General features: G+C 47.5%; 1 protein-coding gene across 2 annotated transcripts in view; it reads left to right on the forward strand.

Annotated features, from left to right (window-relative positions):
- Positions 1–25113, forward strand: part of gripap1 (GRIP1 associated protein 1) — a 100122-nt gene that overhangs the window by 4562 nt on the left and 70447 nt on the right. For both annotated transcript variants that reach the window (XM_063034674.1, XM_063034673.1), the window contains exons 2-6: positions 8867–8933; positions 11477–11538; positions 16725–16751; positions 17371–17478; positions 22826–22976. In XM_063034674.1, the coding sequence (XP_062890744.1) occupies positions 8867–8933; positions 11477–11538; positions 16725–16751; positions 17371–17478; positions 22826–22976 (415 nt within the window). The remainder of the gene's footprint in view (positions 1–8866; positions 8934–11476; positions 11539–16724; positions 16752–17370; positions 17479–22825; positions 22977–25113) is intronic.

The raw sequence follows: 25113 nt of genomic DNA on the forward strand, positions 1-25113 counted from the left end.
TTGATGCCAGTTTGTAGCTAGCTGCTACAGCCTGTTGACTTCCACCTGAAGCTAAAACTCGAATGGTGATTGCCAGTCTCTGAGTATACTGTGCATACGATGAACCAAATCGTCAAATCTACCTGCCGACATCCGAAAATATTTGAAATGCATTTCCTCGTCCATGTCTCTCAGTGGCCGGACAAGCACAGAAAATTCACCCTCCTTCAGTTCCAGTCACCATTGTTTGAAGTTTGAGTTTCTTTGTGTTGAGTTTCAACACAAAGAAACTCAACACAGTGGCATAGAAACCCCACCGCCAACTAGCGTTTTGGTGGTGAATTGCAGCGTGACGCAGACACACCAACACACAAGTATAAATGCTCACAACGGCGTAGCTCACTTGCGTAGGCTACGGTGTAAGCTGGTACGTACAGGTATAAATCAGCCTTTAAATGTCAAGCAGCTGAACCGTCCTGACCTGTCTGCTGGGAGCCCTCATTCAGTACCAGACATGCCTGCCCATAATCATCGAGTAAAACAGCACAGGCCCTTCAGCCCGTTCAGTCTGTGCCCACCTGGTCTTCTGCCTAGTCCTGGACCCCGTCCAATCGGTGTACCTATCCAAACCTCTCTTAAATACTACAATTGAACACACATCTGGCACCTTGTTCCAACCCTCACCACCTTCTGGAGAAGTTTCCTCCTCAGGCCAATGCTTGAGTTGGAGGAGAGTGAGTGTGTGTGTGTGTATGTATGGGGGGGGGGTGGCGGAGGGAGCGAAGTGATTTGTTTTCCAGTTTTTTGTGTCACATGTGTTCTGTTGTTGTTCTGCCGAGCATTGTGGGCATGCTATGTTGGCCCATCCTTGGGCTGTGTCACAAAAACGAGAAAAGTCTGCAGATGCTGGAGATCATCAGAGGCTTTTTCCCAGGGCAGAAGTGGCCAGCCCGATATGGCACAGTTTTAAGGTCCTTGGAAGTAGGTACAGAGGGGATGTCAGGGGTAAGTTTTTTACACAGAAGGTAGTGAGTGTGTGGAATGGGCTGCCAGCGACGGTGGTGGAGGCGGATACAATAGGGTCTTATAAGAGACTCCTGGACACAGAAAAATAGAGGGCTATGGGTAACCCTAGGTAGTTTATCAGCTAAGGATGTGTTCGGTACAGCTTTGTGGGCCGGAGGGCCTGTACATGGCTGTAGGTTTTGCTATGTTTCTAGAAACACACACAAAACACTGGAGGAACTCAGGAGGCCAGGAAGTATCTATGCAAAAGAACAGACAGTCAACGTTTCAAGCCGAGACCCTTCATCAGGACTTGGGTTGGATTGATTGTTGGTGGAGATGATGTCTCAAAGGGTAACTGATTTTGGAGTGTGACACGGACCCGATGGGCTGTAGTGATTGATGACGGTAAATGTCAGCAGGTTGAGGAACAAACTGGTGCCAGGGGTGGTGTATTGACGACAGAATGAGAGGCTGCAGTGGATGTGAAAGGCCTGGGATTTGTGTTCATTAAATGCAACAGACTGTCAGCGAGTGTAAGTTGCCAGTGATCATTCAGTGATTCATCTGACAATCTGGGAACAAGGCTGGAGGCCCGGAAGTGGCCTGTCCTGGGTTTGGAGGCCTGTCTGTGTGTGAGGGATGGGAAAGGGGTTTATTTTGCTGTTGCTGTCTTGTTTTGTTCCGTTGTTGTGCTTTCCCTTGGCACCAGAATGTGTGGTGACTCTTGCGGGCTGCCCCCCCCGCGCATCCTTGACTGTTGCCTGTAAATGCAAGTGACACATTTCACTGTGTGTTTCAACGTTCACGATAAATAAACCTGAATCTGAATCAAAGTTCAAAGTAAATTTATCATCAAAGTACTTGTAAATCACCATATACTACCCTGAGATTCATTTTCCTGTGGCCATTCACAGTAGAACAAAAGCCTACGGTAGAATCAGTGAAAAACTGCACGGAAAGACTGACACGGTACGGCACGGCAGTAGCGGCCTTTCGGATCTGGTGCCACTTTAATTTAGTTTTTAAATTTAATTTTAAGGCACAATTAGGGTTTAGGACAATGGGTAACAGAGCGACTATCTACCATCGCCAGATACTGCCACAATACAGAGATCGCCCAAAAACAAACCTTCATGAAGATCTGGTTAAATTGCGCGACCTCGGCTTGCTGAGGGAATCGGGCCTACAGTCCTCGGAGTCGCCTGATGCCGGTGGCCGGAGGTGGGGACATCGTAAGCGGTGTGCGAGGAAGCGGAAGCGAGGCGAGCCGGCAGGAGTCCGTGCCAGGAGAAAAGCAAGGCCTAGCCGGCCTGCTCTCCAATGGACATTAAATTGGACTACGTTCGACTCCGGCGAAATACTTGGCGGGAGTACAGAAACAGCCGTCGCCATTCAGCTGTTTATTTATGTAACAGTTTTCCCCCCAAGCCATCGGACTACCAACCTACTGCCCTCCACTGTCTATTGTCTTGTTTATTATTTATTGTAATGCCTGCACTGTTCTGTGTACTTTATGCAGTCCTGGGTAGGTCTGTAGTCTCGTGTAGTTTTTGTGTTGTTTTACGTAGTTCAGTGTAGTTTTTGTATTGTTCATGTAGCACCATGGTCCTGAAAAACCTTGTCTCGTTTTTACTGTGTACTGTGTATGGTCAAAATGACAATAAAAAGTGACTTGACTTGACAACCAATGTGCAAAAAAAGACGCACTGTGGAAGTAAGAACAAACAAATATAAATTTACTTTGAACAATCCCTCTTTAATTTCAGTCATTACAGCTGTCTCGTCAGCCCACCTCCAGCTCCTTCCTCCTTCTGTCATCCTGCAGAGTTTTCGAGTACAGTGGCTGCCACACCACACAGAATCACCCAGCCAAGGCACTGACACGTGGACACAAGAAAGCCTGCGGATGCTGGGATCCAAAGTAGCACACACAAACTGCTGGAGGAACTCAGTTCTGCGGAAACGAATAAACGGTCGACGTTTCAGGCCGAAACTTTTCTTCAGGAGTGGAAAGGAAGGGGGAAGACACCAGAATAAAGAGGAGGGAAGGGGGAAGGAGGATAGCTGGATAGGTGATGGATGAAGCTAGGTAGGTGGAAAAGATTTTGTGCAATTTTGATCGGGGAGAACGGGCTTTCTAGTTTGCAGTTGATGAACGACACAGAGCTAGATTGAACTGAATATGCCTGGACTCGTTCAACGATTTGTGGTTTGGTGTTTTTATATTCTGTATTTGTTGCTCACTTTCTTTTTTTGGCATTTGAGTAATTTGCTCTTTTGTGCGTTGGGTGGGTGGGGTGCGGTTTGATGTTACTTTGAAAGGGTTCCATGGTTTTCCTGTTTTGTGGCTGTCTGTGGGAAGCCGAATCTCAGAGTTGTACATACTTCGATTATAAATTTACTCGGAATCTGTGAAAGTAAAGGGCCTGAGAGGAAGGAATCTGGTAAGAGAGGAGAATGGACGATAGGAGAAAGGGGAGGAGGGGCACCGGAGGAGGTGATAGGCAGCTGAGGAGGGGAGGTAAGAGGCTGGAGTGGGGAATAGAAGAAGCCAAATGCACAACTTAAAATGGGAATCATTGGCTAAAAGTTCGCTGAGACTCCGTGGCACAGTGGGTAGAGCTGCTGTCTCACAGCCCCAGAGACTCAGGTTTGATGTTTGATCCTGGTCTGCGGCTGTGTGTGTGTGTGTGTGTGTGTGTGTGTGTGTGTAGTTTGTGTGTTCTCCCTGTGACCCTATACGGTTCCTCTGGGTGCCCCAGTTCCTCCCACAAACTGGAAATGCGAGGGAGGGGTCATTGGGTTAATTGGAGTTGTCACCTGTACCAAGACCATAAGACGGGAGCAGAATCAGGCTATGCGGCCCGTCACTTCTGTTCCACCATTCCACCACCCCTCTCTCAGTCACCTTCTCCTGTTGTGTGTTGGTCAGGGTTCAACACGCAACAAAGAACAACATTCAACAATTATAGAGAATAAAGAATTATATATAAAAATGAAACAGAAAACCTGCAGCACAATACAGGCCCTTCGGCCCACAAAGCTGTGCTGAGCATGTCCTTACCTTAGAACTACCTAGGCTTACACATAGCCCTGTATTTTTCTAAGCTCCATGTATCCATTCAGGAGTCTCTTAAAATACCCTATTGTTTCCGCCTCCTCCACCGTTGCCGGCAGCCCAGTCCACACACTCACCAGTCGCTGCGTTAAAAAAAACAACTTACCCCTGACATCTCCTCTGTACCTACTTACAAGCACCTTAAAACTGTGCCCACTGATGCTAGCCATTTCAGCCCTGGGAAAAAGCCTCTGACTATCCACACGATTAATGCCTCTCATTATTATGAAGTTAGAGGTTAAAGTGTGGATATGGAATAAAATAGGTATAAATAGATAAATAGCAACTATTTAGAATTTAACTAACTTACTGACCATTACGCCACTGGTGTTTAGGGCAGCAATGAAGGATCCATCTCTGTTGCATTCAGATGTAGAAGGATTCTTCATTGCTTTTTTAAAAATTTATTCATTTACGGGATGTGGGCATCGCCAGCTAAGCCAGCAGTTATTGCCCATCCCTAGTTTCCCTTGAGAAGATGGTGATGAGCTGCCTTCTTGAACCGCTGATCCTGTAAAAATTTTGTTCTACCTGTCGGGGTTGTTAGCCCAGAGGAGAACTCCTGAACCTGGAGGACTGCTGGACCTCTCTTAGTCTGGCCTCTACCCCTTGGCCTGTTTGGCATGGGTTACTCTGCCAAGAGCCAAAGCATAGAGCCCTGACCTCAGCCAACATATCTCTCTGGGTCAATGAGGCATGCAAACCTCCAAACCATGGCAGGATTTACAATTTAAACAACATTGTAAAAAGTGGTTGCAGAAGGAAAACTCTGATGTCAAACCTCCGCTGCCTTGGGGAAGGCTTCGGGAGTAAACCCTGGGAAGAAATCCGGAGCTGGAGTCCCTGAGGCAAGTCCTACGTCGAGTTCAATGCTGACTGGCAACTCCTGCGACACTGCTGGTGCCAAACTCTGCCGTTCCTTTGGATTCATCAGCGGCGTGGAGGGGGAGAGGGGCAACACATTATTATTATTATTATTAAGGCATCCGTTAGTCTTGCGAGACCATGGATCTGCGCCTGGAAAGTCTTCACTCTCCAGGGCGCAGGCCTGGGCAAGGTTGTATGGAAGACCAGCAGTTGCCCATGCTGCAAGTCTCCCCTCTCCATGACACCGATGTTGTCCAAGGGAAGGGCACTACGACCCATACAGCTTGGCACCAGTGTCGTCACAGAGCAATGTGTGATTAAATGCCTTGCTCAAGGACACAACACGTTCCCTCGGCTGGGGCTCGAACTCACGACCTTCAGGTAGCTAGTTCAATGCCATAACCACCTGGCTACGTGCCCACTCGAGGGCAACAACTTGCTCTTCATATTCTACAGCCCAGGCTTGTGTATCGCAGGACACAAAATCCATGGTGGACCCTGACCAACAGAGTACCTCATAAAAAGGGGTTTAAAGTAGTTACAGTGCAGGGTAGTGTCGGGTAATAGATTGGGGGTTTGCTAACTAGAATGGTTGACAAATTAACTGAGATGGCATGAAGTTTTTGTTTTAATAATCCTGTCGTGCTTCCCAGAAGGGAACTGTTGGAGAAGGCAGTTTGCTGGGTGGGTGGGGTCTGTAATGATTTAGCAGCAGCTAGATTTAGAAACCTAGCGCCAGGTGAGCTGAGTGGGGGGCAGGTCTGGCCGATCGACCCCAGCCCGGCAGGGGTATGGGGTCCACAGCTCAACCCCAGAGCACGTTGGGTGCCTGCGGGCGGTTAAGAAGCATGAGGGGGTATCTTATTGAAACCATGACATATGTGAGTGATGATAAACCTGATTCTGATGGGGATCTTTGTGGACTGAGAGTGGGAAGGCGGCAGGGAGAGGGGAGGGAGCGGGAAGTACCAGAGAGACATTCTGTAATGATCAATAAAACAAAGGCTTGGGATCAAATAACCTTGCCTGGTGTATCAGGACCGGGTGTGTCTGCACCTGCAACCCCCCCCGCCCCGTCCCTGACACTCCTTGTCTGTCACCTGTCCCAGACCCCTCCCGTGGTGCTCCACCCTCACCATTCTCAGTGCCCTTTGCTTCTGCTACATTTACAAGCTCGCTCTCCGCCCCACGTTGACAAATTTTTATTTCAAAATATACTTTATTCAAAAATAAATATATACAATAAACCATTCAATAACTTTTCATCCTTTACATACGTTTGCATTATACACAGTACATATCCGTATTTATAGCCACCCACGTGGCACTCCAGTAGTTCAGCTTACCATATCATTTCATTGTTGAGGGGTATACTCCCCGCCCTCCGACCCCTCCCACTCCCGCGGGTGGAGAAATCTATACTGTGGTCCCTCCCACAGGGCCCTTGCGGTGGCTGCACCGAGTTTCAGTGCGTCCCTCAGCACGTACTCCTGCAGCCGAGAATGTGCCAGTCGGCAGCATTCTCCCACGGACATCTCCATGTGCTGGTAGATCATCAAGTTTCGGGCCGACCAAAGAGCATCTTTCACCGAGTTGATGATCTGCCAGCAGCACCGGACGTTGGTCTCCGTGTGTGTCCCCGGGAACAGCCCGTAGATCAGAGAGTCCTCTGTTACGCAGCTGCTGGGGACAAACCGTGACACTAGCCCGTCCATCCTCCTCCACACCCTCTTTGCGAACTGGCAGTGTGCAAAGAGGTGGGTCACAGACTCCTCCTCACTGCAGTCCTCCCGTGGGCAGTGGGGTGCGGAGACGACGTTCCGGGCGTACAGGAGGGCTCTGACTGGGAGGGCCCCTCTCACCGCCAGCCAGGCGAGGTCTTGGTGCCTGTTGGTTAGATCTGGCGATGAGGCATTTTGCCAGATGAACTGGACAGTCTGCTCAGGGAACCACCCCACTGTGTCCATCACGTCCTTCTCCTGCAGTGCCTGCAGGACACTACGTGCCGACCACTGCCTGATGGCCCTGTGGTCAAAGGCGTTCTCCTGGAAGAACTTTGCTACGTAGGACAGGTATGCCGGCAACGACCAGCTGACTGGGGCGTTGCGCGGGAGTGGGGCCAGACCCATCCTTCGTAGCCAGGGCGACAAGTAGAACCTGGGCACATAGTGGTACTTGGTTCCCACATACCTGGGTTCTACACACAACCTGATGCAGCATACATACGAAGCTGGCCATCAGGGTGAGGGCGACATTGGGGACGTTCTTGCCCCCGTTGTCCAGGGACTTGTGCATGGCGGTCCGTCTCACCCGCTCCATCTTGGATCCCCAGACGAATCTGAAGACAGCCCGGGTGATTTCCGAGCTGTAGGAGCGGGGGACGGGCCAGACCTGCGCCAAGTACAGCAGCCCTGAGAGCACCTCACACCTGATGACCAGGTTCTTGCCCGTTATCGACAGGGACCGCCCTCCCCACAGTCCCAGTTTCTGTTTCACCTTGGCAGTCCGCTCCTGCCAGTTCTTGTTGCACGCCTCCGCCCCTCCGAACCATATCCCCAACACCTTCACGTGGTCAGACCTGATGGTGAAGGGGACGCTGGATCGGTCGGGCCAATTGCCAAAGAGCATGGCTTCGCTCTTTGTGCGGTTGACCCTGGCCCCCGACGCTAGCTCGAACTGTTCGCAGGTGCCAATCAACCTGCGAACTGACCTCAGATCAGAGCAGAAGACGGTGACGTCGTCCGTGTACAGGGAGGTTTTCACGTTGACAAATACTCTAGGTATATATGTGTGCCTAAGACTTTTACACAGTACTGTATGTAGTGTAGAAAGAACTGCTCCTCGCTGGGCACCATCCTTTATCTTGTGGCAGCGGTACAGTACAATACATGATTACTACAGTACTGTGCAAAAGTCTAGAATGAAAAAAAAATATATACACACAAACGTTTGTAAATAAAATTGACTTTATTTCTTATATTCGTCATGTACATGAGGAGTAAAAATCTTTCCTTATGTGCAATTTATAGTAATTTGTAGTAAATAGTGTGTACAACAGGACAGTCAATACAACATAGAAATACAGTTGTATCAGCGTGAATTGATCAGTCTGATGGCCTGGTGGAAGAAGCTGTCCCAGAAGAAGAAGTCCTGTTGTGTATACGCACACGCGCGCACACACACACACACACACACACACACACACACACTCTCTCACCCTCACTGCAATTTTTTTTACTGATATTCTATATGGGTTTGTTGGCTTGTATGCATCAAGCTGTGGTGTCGCGGTGGGGAGGGGTGTGAGGTGGGTGTCGGGACACTTACTATGTGATTGTGATCTTGTGTGTGCTTACTGTGTGTGATTGTTGGTAATGTGTCTTTGCACCCTGACCCCATAGTAATGCTGTCTTGTTTGGCTGTATTCATGAGTGCATACACGTATTTTTTTGTTTGCTCAGGACTATATCTACAGTGGACGGGAGATGATGTTTCCAATAGAGGGGGAACCTAGAACTAACTGGCACAGCGTCACAATAGAAGGCCATCCCTTTAGAACGGAGATGAGGAGGAATTTCTTCAGCCAGAGGGTGGTGAATCTGTGGAATTCATTGCCACAGACAACCATGGAGGTCAAGTCATTGAGTGTATTTAAAGCAGAGATTGATAGGTTTTTGATTAGAAATGGTGTCAGTGGTTACGGGGAGAAGGCAGGAGAGTGGGGTTGTGAGGGATAATAGATCAGCCATGATGGAATGGTGGAGCAGACTTGGTGGGCTGATTGGCCGAATTCTGCTCCTATGTCTTGTGGCAAACCAGCAGCCAGCATAGGTCTGTCCGTCTGGGACGAGCTGGCTATCAGATCCCGTATAACTTCTGCTTTTTGTCGCCTAGGCACAGCTGCTGGAGCTGAGGACCCAGAACTACCAACTCTCCGATGAACTACGCAAGCAGACTGCAGGTGAGGGCTGGCGCGCAACTCTGCCGTTTTTCCTCATCCTTTTCAATACCTGCGAGCCCGCAGGTCTGCTGGAGGCTGAAGACGGCCAGTCCTGGGCTTAGCGGACTGTGTATCTGCGTGGGGCGGGCGGCAGGCAGGAACGGGGTTTGTTCTGCAGTTGTTGCTTTGTCACTTGGTATGTTCTGTGTTGTTCTGCCAAGAACGTTGTTGCTGGAGGGTGTGACGAGGATTGCGAGCTGCCCCCAGCGCACCCTTGGGTTGTATTGATTGTTAATGCAAACGATACATTTGTATTTGAAGTTTATTCCGTGATTACCATAAGTCCATAAGAGATGGGAACAGTAGGCCACTCAGTCCATCGAGTCTGTTCCACCATTCCATTAGAGGAGCAGAACTAGGCCATAGGCCCATTGGGTCTGTTCCGCCAGTCCATCATGGCTGATTTATTATTCCTCTCAACCCCACTCCCCTGCCTTCTCCTCGTAACCTTTGACACCCTGACTAATCAAAAACCTACCCACCTCTGCTTTAAATATACCCAATGACTTGGCGTTCGCAGTCGTCTGTGGATCCTCCATCCGCTGGCCCAGTATATTTCCCCTCATCTTGGGTTCTAAATGGACATCCCTCTATTCTGAGGCTGTGCCCTCTGGTCCTAAACACTATAGGAAACATCCTCTCCATATCTACATAGGTGTTTCAATGGGTTTCAGTGAGAACCCCCCCCACCCCCCCCCCATTCTTGTAAACCCCAGTGAGTACAGGGCCAGAGTCATCAACTGCTCTTCATGTATTAACCCTTTCATTTCTGGAATAATTCTCTTCAGCCTATTCTGGACCCTTTCTAAATGCCAGCACATCTTTTAGATTAAGTGCCCAGAACTGCTGACAATACTCCAAGTGCAGTCTGACCAATGCCTTGTGAAGCCGCAGCATCACAGCATTTCTAAATGACAATAAACGAGGACTGAGTGTCCTCATAATCTAATCTAATTGAATATTCTTGTCTTCTTGAAATGAATGCTAACATTGAATTTGCCTTCCTCACCACTGACTCAATTTGCAAGTTAACCTTCAGGGAATCCTTCATGAGGTCTCCCAATTGCCTTTGCACTTCTGATTTCTGCCTGTTTAGAAAACAGTCTACACCTTTATTCCTTCTACCAAAATGCATGACCATACACTTTCCAACACTATATTCCAACGGCCACTTACTTGCCCATTCTCCCAATCAGTCTAGTCCTTCTGCAGACTCCTAGCTTCCTCAACACTCCCTGCCCCTCCACTTATCTCTGTATTGTCTGCAAACCTGCCACAAAGCCATCAATTCTGTCATCCAAATCATTGACATACAGTGTAAAAAGTGTGGTCCCAACACCGACCATTTTATTCCCACTCATTGCCCCTGCTAGTCAGCCAATCAGAAAAGGCTCCCTTTGTTAGCGCTCTTTGCCGGCTGCTAATCAGCCCTATTCTAGCTCCACATTTTTAGATTATTTCAGTATTCTGCTGATTGCGCAGTCTGAACCAACATCTTCAGATTGCAACACAGACACAGCCTTATTCCAGAACACTTTCAGGCCACTGTGGCTCCCTCTGGTACCTAAAGGTCCCCAATGTACCTGTGGATGCCACTTGCTTCCAGTCCAGGGGCACCTGGGCATGGACGTACCCGGGGAAGAGATGCAGACAGTTGGTCCCCGAGCCTCGCCATACCCCACAGCACAGTGCCTAGAGCAGTCAATAGCCAGAGCCAGGAGCAAACTGATGAGGAGGTCTCTGATCCTGGGAGTCTGTGATAGGATGGTGTGAAGTGTCTGAACCTGGGAATGTGTGATATAATGGTATAGAGGGAGCCTCACTCTGTGTCTGACCCCTGGAGTGTGTGATAGGATGGTGTGAAGTGAACTTCCCTTTGTGTCTGACCCCGGGAGTGTGTGATGGGACGGTGTGGAGGGAGATTCACTCTGTGTCTGACCCCGGGAGTGTGTGATGGGATGGTGTGGAAGGAGATTCACTCTGTCTGACCCTGGGAGCATGTGATGGGACGGTGTGGAGGGAGCTTCACTCTGTCTGACCCTGGGAGTGTGTGATGGGACGGTGTGGAGGGAGCTTCACTCTGTGTCTGACCCTGGGAGCGTGTGATGGGACGGTGTGGAGGGAGCTTCTCTCTGTGCCTGACTCCGGGAGTGTGTGATGGGACAGTGTGGAGGGAGTTTCACTCTGTGTCTGACCCCGGGAGTGTGTGATGGGACAGTGTGGAGGGAGTTTCACTCTGTGTCTGACCCCGGGAGTGTGTGATAGGACAGTGTGGAGGGAATTTCACTGTGTCTGACCCCTGGGGTGTGTGATACAATGTCCAGAATGAACACTATGAATACACTACAAATGTAAAGAGTCAACACCCTTTTTTTTGATGATTGTGCATATTTTTTTTTATCATGAATAATGCTTATTCCTGAAATAAAAAATCATCCCTCTTCCTTCCCCTCATCCCCTCTTACCCCCTTCTCCTCCCTTCTACCTCTCCTTCCCCCCTGTAGAGATGAACTCCTTGCGGTTGAAGTCCACCAATGTGGAGAAGGACCTGGCCAAGGCCCAGAAGGTAGGCACCTGACTGTCTGTGTAAGTGACATGGGGGAAGCAGCTCCAGGCGGGGCTGGTGCAGTGAGAAACACGGGTGTCAGATCCCGGACTTGATCTCCGTGAGGAATGGTGTGAACAGGTTCGGGCTCCTCTCCGCAGAACCAGAAGAGGCCTCGGGGAGATCCAGTTGAAGTAGTAAATGCATTAAATCGGTACACTGAGCTCCCGTTGGGAATGTGGGACTCCCCTCCCACTACCCCAACACTCCTGTTTCCCCCCTCCCCCTACGTCCCAATTCATCAGTCTCACTTCCCAGTGTGTGGGGGAGGGGGAGGATCTTGGAGGGGAGTCGATGGGAATAGGCTACAGGACACGAGAAGAACCCCAGAATGGCTGACGGGTATGGGGGGGGGGGAATGCAGTGTTGGGGAGTAGTTTCCTCTGTGTCGTCAGGGCAGGTGGAAACACTTAGCTGGTGCCCCACAGGGGAATCGGACTGGAGCTGTTAGGGGGTTTAGCAGAGTAGGGAGTAAATTAAGTTTGTAATTGGTAAATTAGTTTATTGTTGTCACAGGATATATTTATTTGGAGATTATAGACCCTTCCAGCCCAGCGAGCCCACGCCACCCAATTACACCCATGAGGCCAATTAGCCTTTTAACTCGCACGTCTTTGGAATGTGGGAGGAAACAAAAAACCATTGGCTCCATGATAACATAGCGGATAGCAGGATGTTATTGCAGCTCAGGGCATTCCAGGGTTTGGAGTTCAATCCTGGAATCCGATGTGAGGTGGTTCATTTTGGTAGGTCAAAAATGATGGCAGAATATAGTATTAATGGTAAGACTCTTGGCAGTGTGGAGGATCAGAGGGATCTTGGGGTCCGAGTCCGTAGGACACTCAAAACTGCTACGCAGGTTGACTCTGTAGTTAAGAAGGCATATGGTGCATTGGCCTTCATCAATCGCGAGATTGAGTTTAAGAGCTGAGAGGTAATGTTGCAGCTGTATAGGACCCTGGTCAGACCCCACTTGCAGTACTGTGCTCAGTTCTGGTCGCCTCACTACAGGAAGGATGTGGAAACCATAGAAAGGGTGCAGAGGAGGTTTACAAGGATGTTGCCTGGATTGGGGAGCATGCCTTCTGAGAATAGGTTGAGTGAACTCAGCCTTTTCTCCTTGGAGTGATGGAGGATGAGAGGTGACCTGACAGAGGTGTATAAAATGATGAGAGGCATTGATCGTGTCGATAGTCAGAGGCCTTTTCCCAGGGCTGAAATGGCTAGCATGAGAGGGCACAGTTTTAAGGTGCTTGGAAGTAGGTACAGAGGAGTTTTAACGCAGGACGTGGTGAGTGCGTGGAATGGGCTGCCGGCTGCGATAGTGGAGGCAGAAATGACAGGGCCTTTTAAGAGACTCCTGGATGGACACATGGAGCTTAGAAAAAAAGAGAGCTATGGGTAAAGCCTAGATAGTTCTAAGGTAAGGACATGTTCGGCACAGCTTTGTGGGCCGAAGGGCCTGTATTGTGTTGTAGGTTTTCTATGTTTCTATCCTGTGTCAGGAGTTTGTACGACCTCCCCGTGGATGGGGTGAGATTTCCCTGGTGTTCTGGTTTCCTCCCACAGTCCAAAGGTGTTCCAGGTTGGATAATTGGTCATTGTAAATTAGGTTAGGGTTAAATCAAGGTTGTCGGGTGGTTGCTGGAGCAACTCGGCTCGAAGGGCTGTATCGTTAAAGTAAAAATAATTTAAAAAAGTAAATGAAACCGGAGGATGCGGAGGAAGCCCACGCTGTAACGGGGAGAATGTACAGATGCTGGCAGGAACTGAACCCGGGTTGATGGGGATGTAATGGCGTTATGTTACCCGCTACACTATCATGCCACCTCAAAGACGTGGCGATACAGTGAAAAATCAGTTTTGCCTGCTGTCCATGCAGAGCATTTCGTTATGACACAGGGAGTTATTTACCCATAATACGAAGGAAAACAATAACAGAACACAGAATTAAGCGTCACAATCACAGAGGAAGTGCAGAGCAGACAGACGATAAGATGCAAGGGCCATCACGAAGTAGACTGGGGAGGTAAAGAGTTCATCATTCAAGAGGTCTACTCAACAGTGGGCTCAATGCCGTCCTAGAGCCTGGTGGTACCTGCTTTCAAGCTTTTGTTCATACAGATCTCTCCACCAGTAAAGCTCTTAACAAAGTGCAGAATATACACTCAGTAGCCACTTCATCAGGTACAGGACTGGAGCCTGTCATGGTCTTCTGCTGCTGTAGCCCATCCACTACAAGGTTCGAGGTGTTGTGTGTTCAGAGACGCTCCTCTGCACACCACTGTTGTAATGCGTGGTTATTTGAGTTACTGTCAGCTTGACCCTCTGACCTCTCTCATTAACAAGGCGTTTTCTTCCACAGAACTGTCATTCACTGTATTTTTTTTAAAATGTTTTTCACGCATTCTCTGTAAACTCAGAGACTTATGTGTAAAATTCCCAGGTGATCAGCAGTCTCTGAAATGCTCACACCTCCCCCCACCCCCCCAACAATCATTCCATGGTCAGTCACGTAGATCCACATTCCTTTCCCATTCTGCTGTTGCTCTGAACAAAAACTGAACCTCAACCTCTTGACCATGTCTGCATGTTTTTATGCATTGAGTTGCTGCCATGTGATTGGCTGATTAAATAGTCGCATTAACAAGGTGTAGAGGTGTACCTAATAAACTGGCCACGGAGTGTAGTGTTACAGAGAAAGTGCAGTGCCACAATATGGTGTATTAAGCATCAAATGGACGTTCTTAATAAGTATTAGACAGAGAATTAAGTTTTAACAGTGCAGCTCTTCTAATGTGATACAAGTCTAGAGACATTCTCCGTAAGCTATATAATTGGCTTGTGAATACTGTGTAGAATTTTGACCTTCATATTGAGTGAGGGACGTGAAGGCACTGGAGAGAATTCAGAGAGGGGCAGTGAGACTCATTCCAGGTCTGCAGGATATAAGCTATGAAGAAAGATTGAAAGAATTAAATCTTCTTAGCCCAAGTAGAAGTAGAATGAGAGGCAACATTGTAGAAGTGTTCAAAGTCATTAAGGGTAAAGTGGATAACAGCTGCTACTTCAAACTTAATCCATCAACGAGGACATGGGGCCATAGGTGGAGACTGGTTAAAGGAAGATTTCAGACTAACATCAGGAAGCATTATTTTACACAGTGAATTGTGGACGCATGGAACAAACTATAGTGCCTATAAAAAGTATTCAGCCCTCTTGGAAGTTTTCATGTTTTATTGTTTTACAACATTGAATCACAGTGGATTTAGTTTGACTTTTTTGACATTGAACAAGTGAAAACATCTCTACAAAGTGATCTAAATTAATTACAAATATAAAGCACAAAATAATTGATTGCACAAGTGTTCACCCCCCCCTTAATATGACACACCAAATCATCACTGGTGCAGCCAATTGGTTTTAGAAGTCACATAATTAGCTAAATGGAGATCTGTGTGCAGACACTGTGTTTCAATTGATTATAGTAAAAATACACCTGTATCTGGAAGGCCCAACTGCTGGTGAGTCAGTAGCCTGGCAAAAATACCATGAAGACAAAAAAACACGCCAAGCAACTCCGTGAAAAGATTATTGAAAAGCACAGGTCAGGAGATGGATACAAGAAAATCTCCCAAGTCACTGAATATCCGTTGGAGTGCAGTTAGGTCAATAATCAAGAATATGGCACGGATGTAAATCTACAGAGCAGGCCGTCCTCAAAAACTGAGTGACTGTGCAAGAAGGAGACTACTGAGGGAGACCACCAAGAGACCCATGACAACTCTGGAGTAGCTACAAACTTCAATGGCTGAGATGGGAGAGACTGCACGTACAACAACTGTTGTCTGGGTGCATCACCAGTTGCAGCTTTATGGGAGAGTGGCAAACGGACAGCCACTGTTGGAAAAATCTCATATGAAATCTCGGCTAGAGTTTGCCAGAAGACATGTGGGAGACTCTGAAGTCATCTGGAAGAAGGTTTTATGCTCCGATGAAACCAAAGTTGAGCTTATCGGTCATCAGACTAAACACTAAGTTTGGCATAAGCCAAACACTGCACATCATCAAAAACAAACCATCCCTACCGTGAAGCATGGTGGTGGCTGCATCATGCTGTGGGGATGCTTCACTGCAGCAGGAACTGGAAGGCTTGTGAAGGTAGAGGGTAAAATGAACGCAGCAAAATACAGGGAAATCCTGGAGGAAAACCTGATGCAGTCTGTAAGAGAACTGCGACTTGGGAGAAGATGTGTTTTCCAGCAAGACAATGACCTTAAGCATAAAGCCAAAGCTACACAGGAATGGCTTAAAAACAACAAAGTTAATGTCCTGGAATGGCCAAGTCAGAGTCCAGACCGCAATCCAATTGAGAATTTGCGGCTGGACTTGAAAAAAGCTGTTCACTCACAATACCAATGCAAACTGACAGAGCTTGAGCAGTTTTGTAAAGAAGAATGGGGGAAAAATTGCAGTGTCCAGATATGCAAAGCTGATAGAGACCTATCCACACAGACTCAAGGCTGTAATTGCTGCCAAAGGTGCATCTGATTTGAAGGGGGTGAAATCTTGTGCAATCAATTATTTTGTGTTTTATATTTATAATTAATTTAGATCTCTTTGTAGAGATCTGTTTTCACTTTGACACAACTGTCTTTTTGTGTTAATCAGTGTCAAAAAAGCCAAATTAAATCCACTGATTCAATGCTGTAAAACAATAAAACATGAAAACTTCCAAGGAGGTGAATGCCTTTTTTAGGCACTGTATCTAGTTGTGTAGTTGAGAGTAGTACCTTCTAGACCTTCAAATCTGAACTCGATAGTTATTTCAATAAACAACGTGAATAGGAATTTGCCAAGCTCTGTTAGGTCGAAAGGCCTGTTCTTGTCAGGAACTTACTAATGTTTCCTAATGTTCTGAAGTAATGAGTGTGTGTTTAGAGAGCAGCTTGCAACGAGTCACTACACTCCTGCTGCATTTCTTTTCCTGGGCTGGGCCTGTGGTGGAGGGAGGGGGTGTTGGCAGGGACAGAATGGGCTTGTGAGATCCCATCTGTCGTGCGGAGCTCCCAACTGGTTCCATTCTGCTGTACCAAGACCTCTTGCTGCAAATTTAACCTTCCTCCTCTCTCTCTTCTATCCCACAGGCTGTCACTAAAAGCAAGAAGGCACAGGTAAGGATCCAGAGAGGGACAGCTGCCTGCCCACATACTCCAAGGGTCCAGGGCTCCACAGGTTATTGGTGGTGGTGGGGGGGGGGAGTGGCAAATGGTATGTCACCTGGTCCCACATGTGCATTTGGGTTTGTGTCTCTCTTGCCCGTGTTACTCACAGGGCGCCTTGGCATCTAGTCCCTGCCCTGCCTTTCCCCATTTTAAGATGGCAGTCTGGTGGGAGGTTTTCTCTCCCTTCCCCTTGACCCACCTCTTCCCAACCCCTAGGGTGGTGAAGCCTGCATCCAGAGAGTAACCTCAGGATGAGGGCTCAGGGAGAGGGGGGCGCTGGGTCAACGATTTCAGGTGGAGCTCCGGGGGCACGAAGGATGGAAGGGTCATGAGCCTTTGGGCTGTGGTGGGGGTGAGGAGGCTGGTCCCGAGGCTCACAACTTGGGTGTGAGCAGAAGTGCTTTAGCTCCCTGGGTCATGGGTCTAGCGATGCCCTTTGTGCTGGCAGAAGCGGTGAGGTGGTGTTGGCGTGGCGTGTCTCGGAGCACAGCTTCTCGACTGTGGTGAAGTACGTGCAGGTCCTAAAACCACCTTCTGCCCTCTTGATGATGACCTCTTTCCCCCCCAGGAAGTGGACGCCCTCCTGAGCGAGAATGAGATGCTCCAGGGGAAGTTACACAGTCAGGAGGATGACTTCCGGCTGCAGAACAGCACCCTCATGCAGGAGCTCTCCAAGGTGAGCTGTAGCCCGCCCATCCAACCAGGGTAGAAATTCTTCCTCCCCCCAACTCCCCATCCTCCGGGCAGTGAATCGAATGCCCCCGGCTTTCCTGAGGCTCAGAGAATGGTCACGAGCAGGTTGGTGATCGTTGACGGTGGATTCTGATTTGGGTTCATTTATCTATCATGCATATAGGTTTCCCCCGCTATCCGAAAGTAGAGCATAATGAAACCGTTCGTAAGCCGAAATGACGTAAAGTGAAGAAGCAATCACCATTAATTTATATGGGAAAAATTTTTGAGCGTTCTCAGACCCAAAAGATAACCTACCAAATCATAACAAATAGCACATAAAACCTAAAATAACACTAACATATCGTAAAAGCAGAAATGATATGATAAATACACAGCCTATATAAAGTAGAAATAATGTATGTACAGTTTAGTTTCACTTAACAGAATCGGGAAGATTGAGGCAAAACTGATTTGTAGAAAAAAAATCGGCACGTACACGCATGTGCACACACCTACCGCGCAAGGCTTCACGGTCATGGTAGTCTTTCTTGGGGTAAACACAAGTTTAAAGCGGGCGTCTTTTTTCATAAAAGGAAAAATCCTCTTTTGGTTAGCAAAAACAGGTATTGATGTAGGTCTTTTGTAAAAGCGAACTGTCGTAAAATGAACGTTCGGAAAGCGGGGGACACCTGTATTCAAAAACGTACACTGAAATGAATTATGTTAACAACCAACACAACAAAACTAAGATTGTTCTCAGCCCTGTCATCTGTTTACTCCTCTCCACAGATTCTGACTAACCTGCTGAGTTTCTCCAGCATTTTCTGTGTGTGTTACTAGGGATGAGGAAGGGATACGTGCCAAATGCTGGCAAATGTGACTGGCTTAGAAAGATGATTGATTTTAGGAAAGTTGTAAATAAAGTTCAAAAAGTACTGAGAAAACTTACAAGGATGTTGCCGGTTCTGGAGGACTTGAATTATAAGGGAATATCGAATAGTTTAGGACTTTATTCTTTGGAATGTAGAAGACTGAGGAGAGATTTGATAGAGGCATACAAAATTATGAGGAGTACAGATAGGGTAAGTGCGAGCAGGCTTTTTCCGCCGAGGTTGTGTGGGACTACAACTAGAGGTCATGGGTTAAGGGTGAAAGCTGAAATGTTTAAGTGGAACATGAGGGGAAACTTCTTCAGTCAGACGGTGGTGGGAGTGTGGAATGAACTGCTGGTGCAGATGGTGCATGCGAGCTTGATTTCAATGTTTAAGTGAAGTTTGGATAGGTACCATGAGGGGAGGGGTAGGGAGGGCTATCATCAGGGTGCAGTTCGATGGGACTAGGCAGTTTAAATGTTCGGCGCAGAGCAGAAAGGCCTGGTTCTGTACGGTAATTTTCTATGACTCTGGACAGGCATCTTGGTCAGCATGGTGCAGATGGGCCGAAGGGCTTGTTTCCATGCCGATGGGGCACTGCAGAAGAGTGAGTAGTATTTCCTGTGTAAGTAATTAAGGAACACAGTGACGCGTAAAGGTAATCAGCCCCCAACCTTCTGTTCACAGAAATGAGTGTTACAACCAGGGATTTTGATCAATTTAACTGAGATTTTAAATTTGTGAATCACATGCTACCTTTTTCCACAGTAGAGCCCAATAAAGGGAAAATTGTAAGCATGAAAAACTGAAATGTCAGCAGTTCGAAAGTATTCACCCCCTTTACTCAGTACTTAAATGAACCACCTCTCACGGCTATTACAGCCAGTGGTCTTTTTGGATAAGTCTCTATTAGCTTTGCACAGCGGGATGGAGCAAGATTTGCCCATTCCTCCTTGCAAAATTGCTCACGCTGTGCCAGGTAGTTGGGGAGTGACGGTGGACAGCAATCTTGAGGTCTTGCCAGAGATGATCAGTCAGGTTAAGGTCAGGACTCTGACTGGGCCACTCAAGGACATCGATTTTCTTCATTGGAAGCCACTCCATGGTTGCTCTGGCAGTGTGCTTTGGGTCCTTGTGCTGCTGAAAGTTGAACTTCTTCCTCCACAGTTTAAATTTTCTGACAGAGATGAGCAGGTTTTTATCCATGTATTTAGCAGCATCCATCTTCCCATCCATCCTGACCAGATTTCCAGTCCCTGCTGCTGAAGAGCATCGCCATTGCATAATGCTACCTACTTTGCAGTAGAGATGGTGTTATTGGTTGATGTGCAGTATTAGATTTAGGCCACATGCACGTGCTGTTTAGTGTTGAGGCCAAAAAGGTCCACTCTAGTCTCATCTGACCACAAGACCTTTTTCCACATCTTTACACTATCTTCTCAGTGTAGCTTTTCAGAGTCTGTCTGGGCAAAGGTATGTTTTTTTTTTAGCCAGGGATTCTTCCTTACTACTCTTCCATAAGTACCCTTTTTGTGCAAGGCCTTGGAGATCGTAAAGCCACGGACTTCATCTCCAGTTGCAGCCACTGACTTCTGTACCTCACTCAGAGTGACTCTCTTACAAGTAGCACTCAGTAGCTTCTCTCACACGTGCCATTCGTCTCTGGTGACTGAGTGTGGAGAGGCAGCCCGACCTTGGCAGTGTGGCTGTGGTTCCACCTTTTCACGATGGATTGCACTGAGCTCTGTGGTATATTCAGTGCCTTTAAGATGGTCCTGTACCCTTCCCCAGATTTGTGCTTCTCTGTAATCATTTCCCTGACTTACCATGAATGCTGTCTTGTCTTCAGTTTGGTTTGATCTGTTGACAATCGACCATATTGTTGAGGGAGGGGGTATTTATTCTTATGAATTCACTGAAAGCGGCTGATCCTCCAATTTTTTGCATCAGCAGGATATTATTACAGTATTGCGCCTGAGGGAAATTAGCATAGTAATTACAGAGGGGATGAATGCCTTTTCAACCCTGTAATTTTGCATTTTTTCAATAAATTGACAGGATTTGGAATTTTTCTTAAGATTTGACAATGATGCTCAAGTTTTGTAGATTAACTTAAAAAATCTTACTCCAATATAGTTTAAATTTAGAGAACGAGACAGTGAAGTGTGAAAATAGTTGTGGCGGTTGAATACTTCAAGACATAGTGAAGAAATTTTTTGATTTTTGGTTCCTCTTGCTGGAGAGGAGGGGAAAGCAGAGTAGGCTTTACACGTGAATGGTAGTACACGGGAGAATGCGGTAAACAAAGGAACCAGGGAATAGCGATCCATAATTTCTTGAAAGTGATGTCACAGGTGGATAGGGCCGTAGAGAAACATGCTGGCCTTTGTAGATCAAATGTTGAGTACAGCACATGGGATGTAATGTTGATTTGTATAAGGCGTAGGCGAGCCCTAATTTAGAGTATTGTGTGTAGCTCTGGTCACCTGCCTACAGGAAAGCCATCAATAAGATTGAAAGCATGCAGAGAAAATTTACAAGGATGTTGTCGGGACTGGAAGACCTGAATTTTAGGAAAAGTTTGAATATGTTAGCCCTTTATTCCCTGGAACGTAGAAGGTTGAGGGGAAATTTGATAGAGGTGTACAAAATTATGAGGGGTATAGATAGGGTAAATGCAAGCAGGCTTTTTCCACTGAGATTGGGTGGAACTACAACCTGAGGTCATAGGATAAGGGTGAAAGGTGAGATATTTACCAGTAACTTCTTCACTCAGCGGGTCAAACCCCTAATCTCCACTTCTGCCAGCAGCTCATTCTATACTGTCGCCCTCAGAGGGTGGTGAGAACTGGTGGCTGCGGGTTCGATTGCAACATTTAAGAGAAGCTTGGATAGATACGTGGATGGGAAGCCTATGGTCCAGACGTGGGTCGATGGGACTAGGCATGGACTAGATGGGCTGAAGGGCCTGGTTTCTGTGCCGTCCTGGTCTGTGACACTATAACTGTAACCTAAGGGGGCACACATTTCAGTGCCAACGTAGCATGTCCACAGTATTCAGTAGAGAAGCAACAATAACACAGCCTCAAAACAAAATGAAACAACAGCAGCAAAACAACCCACTTGCCTACCTTTACACCAGCCCATCCCCTCACACGCAGACAGGCCTCCAGCCCCAGGACAAGCTACCTCCAACCACCGACGTCCAGTCCTTGGCACGGACTCTCTGAATTGCAGACATTGGGCCTCCAACCTTGCCCAGACTCGAGGACTCTCAGACCCTCCGACCTTCAAGCTTTGACCTCCAGACTCAACCTTCAGGTTTTGGTCTCTGAGTGGTGATCCCTGGGACTTTGACCTCTTACAACTGACTGCTGGGTTTCGATCCCAGGACTGGTCAATCATATGTATTTGATCACCAGACCTCAAACTCAGGACTCCTTAACTTGGGGGGGGGGGGGGGAGCAGTTAGTCACTGGCCCTCGGGCACGAAACTCGGACCCCAGGGTTTGCTGACTTGGAGGGGGAGTGGGAGGCACATAGGGTGCCTAAGACATTTGCATGGTACTGCTGCCACTAAGTAAAATTAAATTTCATAACATATGTGAGCGTTGGTAAACCTGATTCTGATATGGGTCTGTACTGTGGACTGAGAGTGGGAAAGGGGCAGGGAGAGGGGAATCATGTTTGGGCAAAGGGGAGGGAGCAGGAAGCACCAGAAAAATATTCTGTAAAGATAAATAAATCTATTGTTTGGAATCAAATGACCTTGCCTGGTGTCTCAGAGCTGGGGGTGTCTGCACCTCTCACCACATCCCACCCCTGACGCTCCTTCTCTGCCACCTGTCCCACACCCCTTCTGTGGCGCTCCACCCTCGCCACCCCCAACGTCCTTTGCTCCCTCCAGATTTATAAGCTCGCTCTCTGCCGCACGTTGACAAATACAGTACTGTGCAAAAGTCTTAGACACCCTATCTGTGCCTGAGACTTTCGCACGGTACTGTAAAAGCAAGAATCACATAACGAAGAGTGTCCCTTGTGATCAGACACCAAGGACTGTGCTGGGGACAACCCACAAGTGTCGCCATGCTTCTGGCGCCAACATACTATTCCCAATCCTAACCCGTAGGTCTCAGTAACGTGGGAGGAAACTGAAGCACTAGGAGAAACACATGCGGTTATGGGGGAAAAAATGCAAGCTCCTTATCAACAGCGGCAGGTATTGAACCTGGGTTGCTGGTGCTGTAAAACATTGCGCTGACCGCTGCGCTGGGTGTTTTATTACTAGTAATTCATTCCATGGGGATAGGGCAGTGAACGAGGTCTGCGTGGACCTTGGTACAGCTTTCAACAATGGGGAACAGATTCAGGAGAAGGTTTGAGGTTTGTGGTGATGGTGGAGTATTTGGACACTGGCGCACGGCGCAGATTGAGTCTCCACCCTCTGTCTGACATGGTGCGGCCACCTACTTTCAGCTCTGCACTCAGATCGAGGAGCTGGAGGCGGAGAACAGACAGCTGAAGGAGAAGGCTCCGGGATCTGACTCCAGCCCGGCGGGTACCCCTGTGGACGGGGAGTTACTCAGGCTCCAGGCAGAGAACACGGCGCTGCAGAGAAACCTGGCAGGTAATGTCTCCGTCCTCTCCCACGCACCTCCCTGTTGTAAAAGGGGTCACCAGTGCAGCTAATGACAATTACTTGGTGTCATTCCTGGTAATTGCTTTCTTTCTTTATCAATCTTTTTAATAATTAAAAAAAAAAGTACAAACAAGAGAATTATCTCAAATATCTATATTGATAACAATACATATAAAAGGTAAAATCAACATTATCAAGATCATACATAGTATTAATCTAATAATATATAATAAAAATAAGATAATCAATTCTCTATCATTTCATAAAAAGAAAAAAGATAAAGAAACTTATATAATTTTTTATATATATTAAAAAAAAAGAACCCCACTATTCTCTATAAACAAAAACAAAAGGTTAAAAAAAAAGAAAAGGGAAAAAAAAGGGACTGGGCAGCCCATACTGAGAGTAAAAGCAAGAAGAAAGAGAAACTTTCTGATCAAATTCAAAGTTTTGAGAAAGTAACTGGAAGAGCGATAAATCAAACCAGTACCTGTGCTAAATGATTGACATTTCAACACAAGGCCTGTGCTTCCTGCTAATGGGACAGTGTAGAGAGAGCTTCACTCTGTGTCTGACCCTGGGAGTGTGTGTTAGGACATTGTGGAGGGAGCTTCACTCTTGTGTCTGAATCCAGGAGTGTGTGATGGGACAGTGTAGAGGGAGCTTTACTCTTTGTCTGACCCTGGGAGTGTGTGATGGGACATTGTGGAGGGAGCTTCACTCTTGTGTCTGCATTTAGAGACTCATGGTCTGATCAGGGACAGTCAGCATGGCTTTGTGAAGGGTAGATCGTGTCTAACAAGCCTGATAGAGTTCTTTGAGGAGTAACCAAGCACATAGATGAGGTTAGTGCAGTGGATGTGATCTACATGGATTTTAGTAAGGCATTTGACAAGGTTCCACACGGAAAGTCAGAAGGCATGGGATCCAGGGAAGTTTGGCCAGGTGGATTCAGACTTGACTTGCCTGCAGAAGGCAGAGGGTCGTGGTGGGGGGAGTACATTCAGATTGGAGGATTGTGACTAGTGGTGTCCCACAAGGATCTGTTCTGGGACCTCTACTCTTCGTGATTTTTATTAACGACCTTGATGTGGGGATAGAAGGATGGGTTGGCAAGTTTGCAGACGACACAGAGGTTGGTGGTGTTGTAGATAGTGTAGAGGATTGTCAAAGATTGCAGAGAGACATTGATAGGATGCAGAAGTGTGCTGAGAAGTGGCAGATGGAGTTCAACCCGGAGAAGTGTGAGGTGGTACACTTTGGAAGGACAAACTCCAAGGCAGAGTACAAAGTAAATGGCAGGATACTTGGTAGTGTGGAGGAGCAGAGGGATCTCGGGGTAAATGTCCACAGATCCCTGAAAGTTGCCTCACAGGTAGATAGGGTAGTTAAGAAAGCTTATGGGGTGTTAGCTCTTATAAGTCGAGGGATAGAGTTTAAGAGTAGCGATGTAATGATGCAGCTCTATAAAACTCTGGTTAGGCCACATTTGGAGTACTGTGTCCAGTTCTGGTTGCCACACTATAGGAAGGATGTGGAAGCATTGGAAAGGGTACAGAGGAGATTTACCAGGATCCTGCCTGGTTTAGAAAGTATGCATTATGATCAGAGATTAAGGGAGCTAGGGCTTTACTCTTTGGAGAGAAGGAGGATGAGAGGAGACATGATAGAGGTGTACAAGATAATAAGAGGAATAGATAGAGTGGATAGCCAGCGCCTCTTCCCCAGGGCACTACTGCTCAATACAAGAGGACATGGCTTTAAGGTAAGGGGTGGGAAGTTCAAGGGGGATATTAGAGGAAGATTTTTTACTCAGAGAGTGGTTGGTGCATGGGATGCACTGCCTGAGTCAGTGGTGGAGGCAGATACACTCGTGAAGTTTAAGAGACTATTAGACAGGTATATGGAGGAATTTAAGGTGGGGGGTTATATGGGAGGCAGGGTTTGAGGGTCGGCACAACTTTGTGGGCCGAAGGGCCTGTACTGTGCTGTACTATTCTGTGTTCTATGTTAATCCGGGAGTGTGTGATGGGATGGCTTAGAGGGGGCTTCACTATGTGTCTGACCCTGGGAGTGTGTGATGGACGGTGTGGAGGGAGCTTCACTCTGTGTCTGACCCCGGGAG

The sequence above is a fragment of the Mobula hypostoma genome, chromosome 28, assembly GCF_963921235.1.
Source record: "Mobula hypostoma chromosome 28, sMobHyp1.1, whole genome shotgun sequence".
NCBI lineage: Eukaryota > Metazoa > Chordata > Chondrichthyes > Myliobatiformes > Myliobatidae > Mobula > Mobula hypostoma.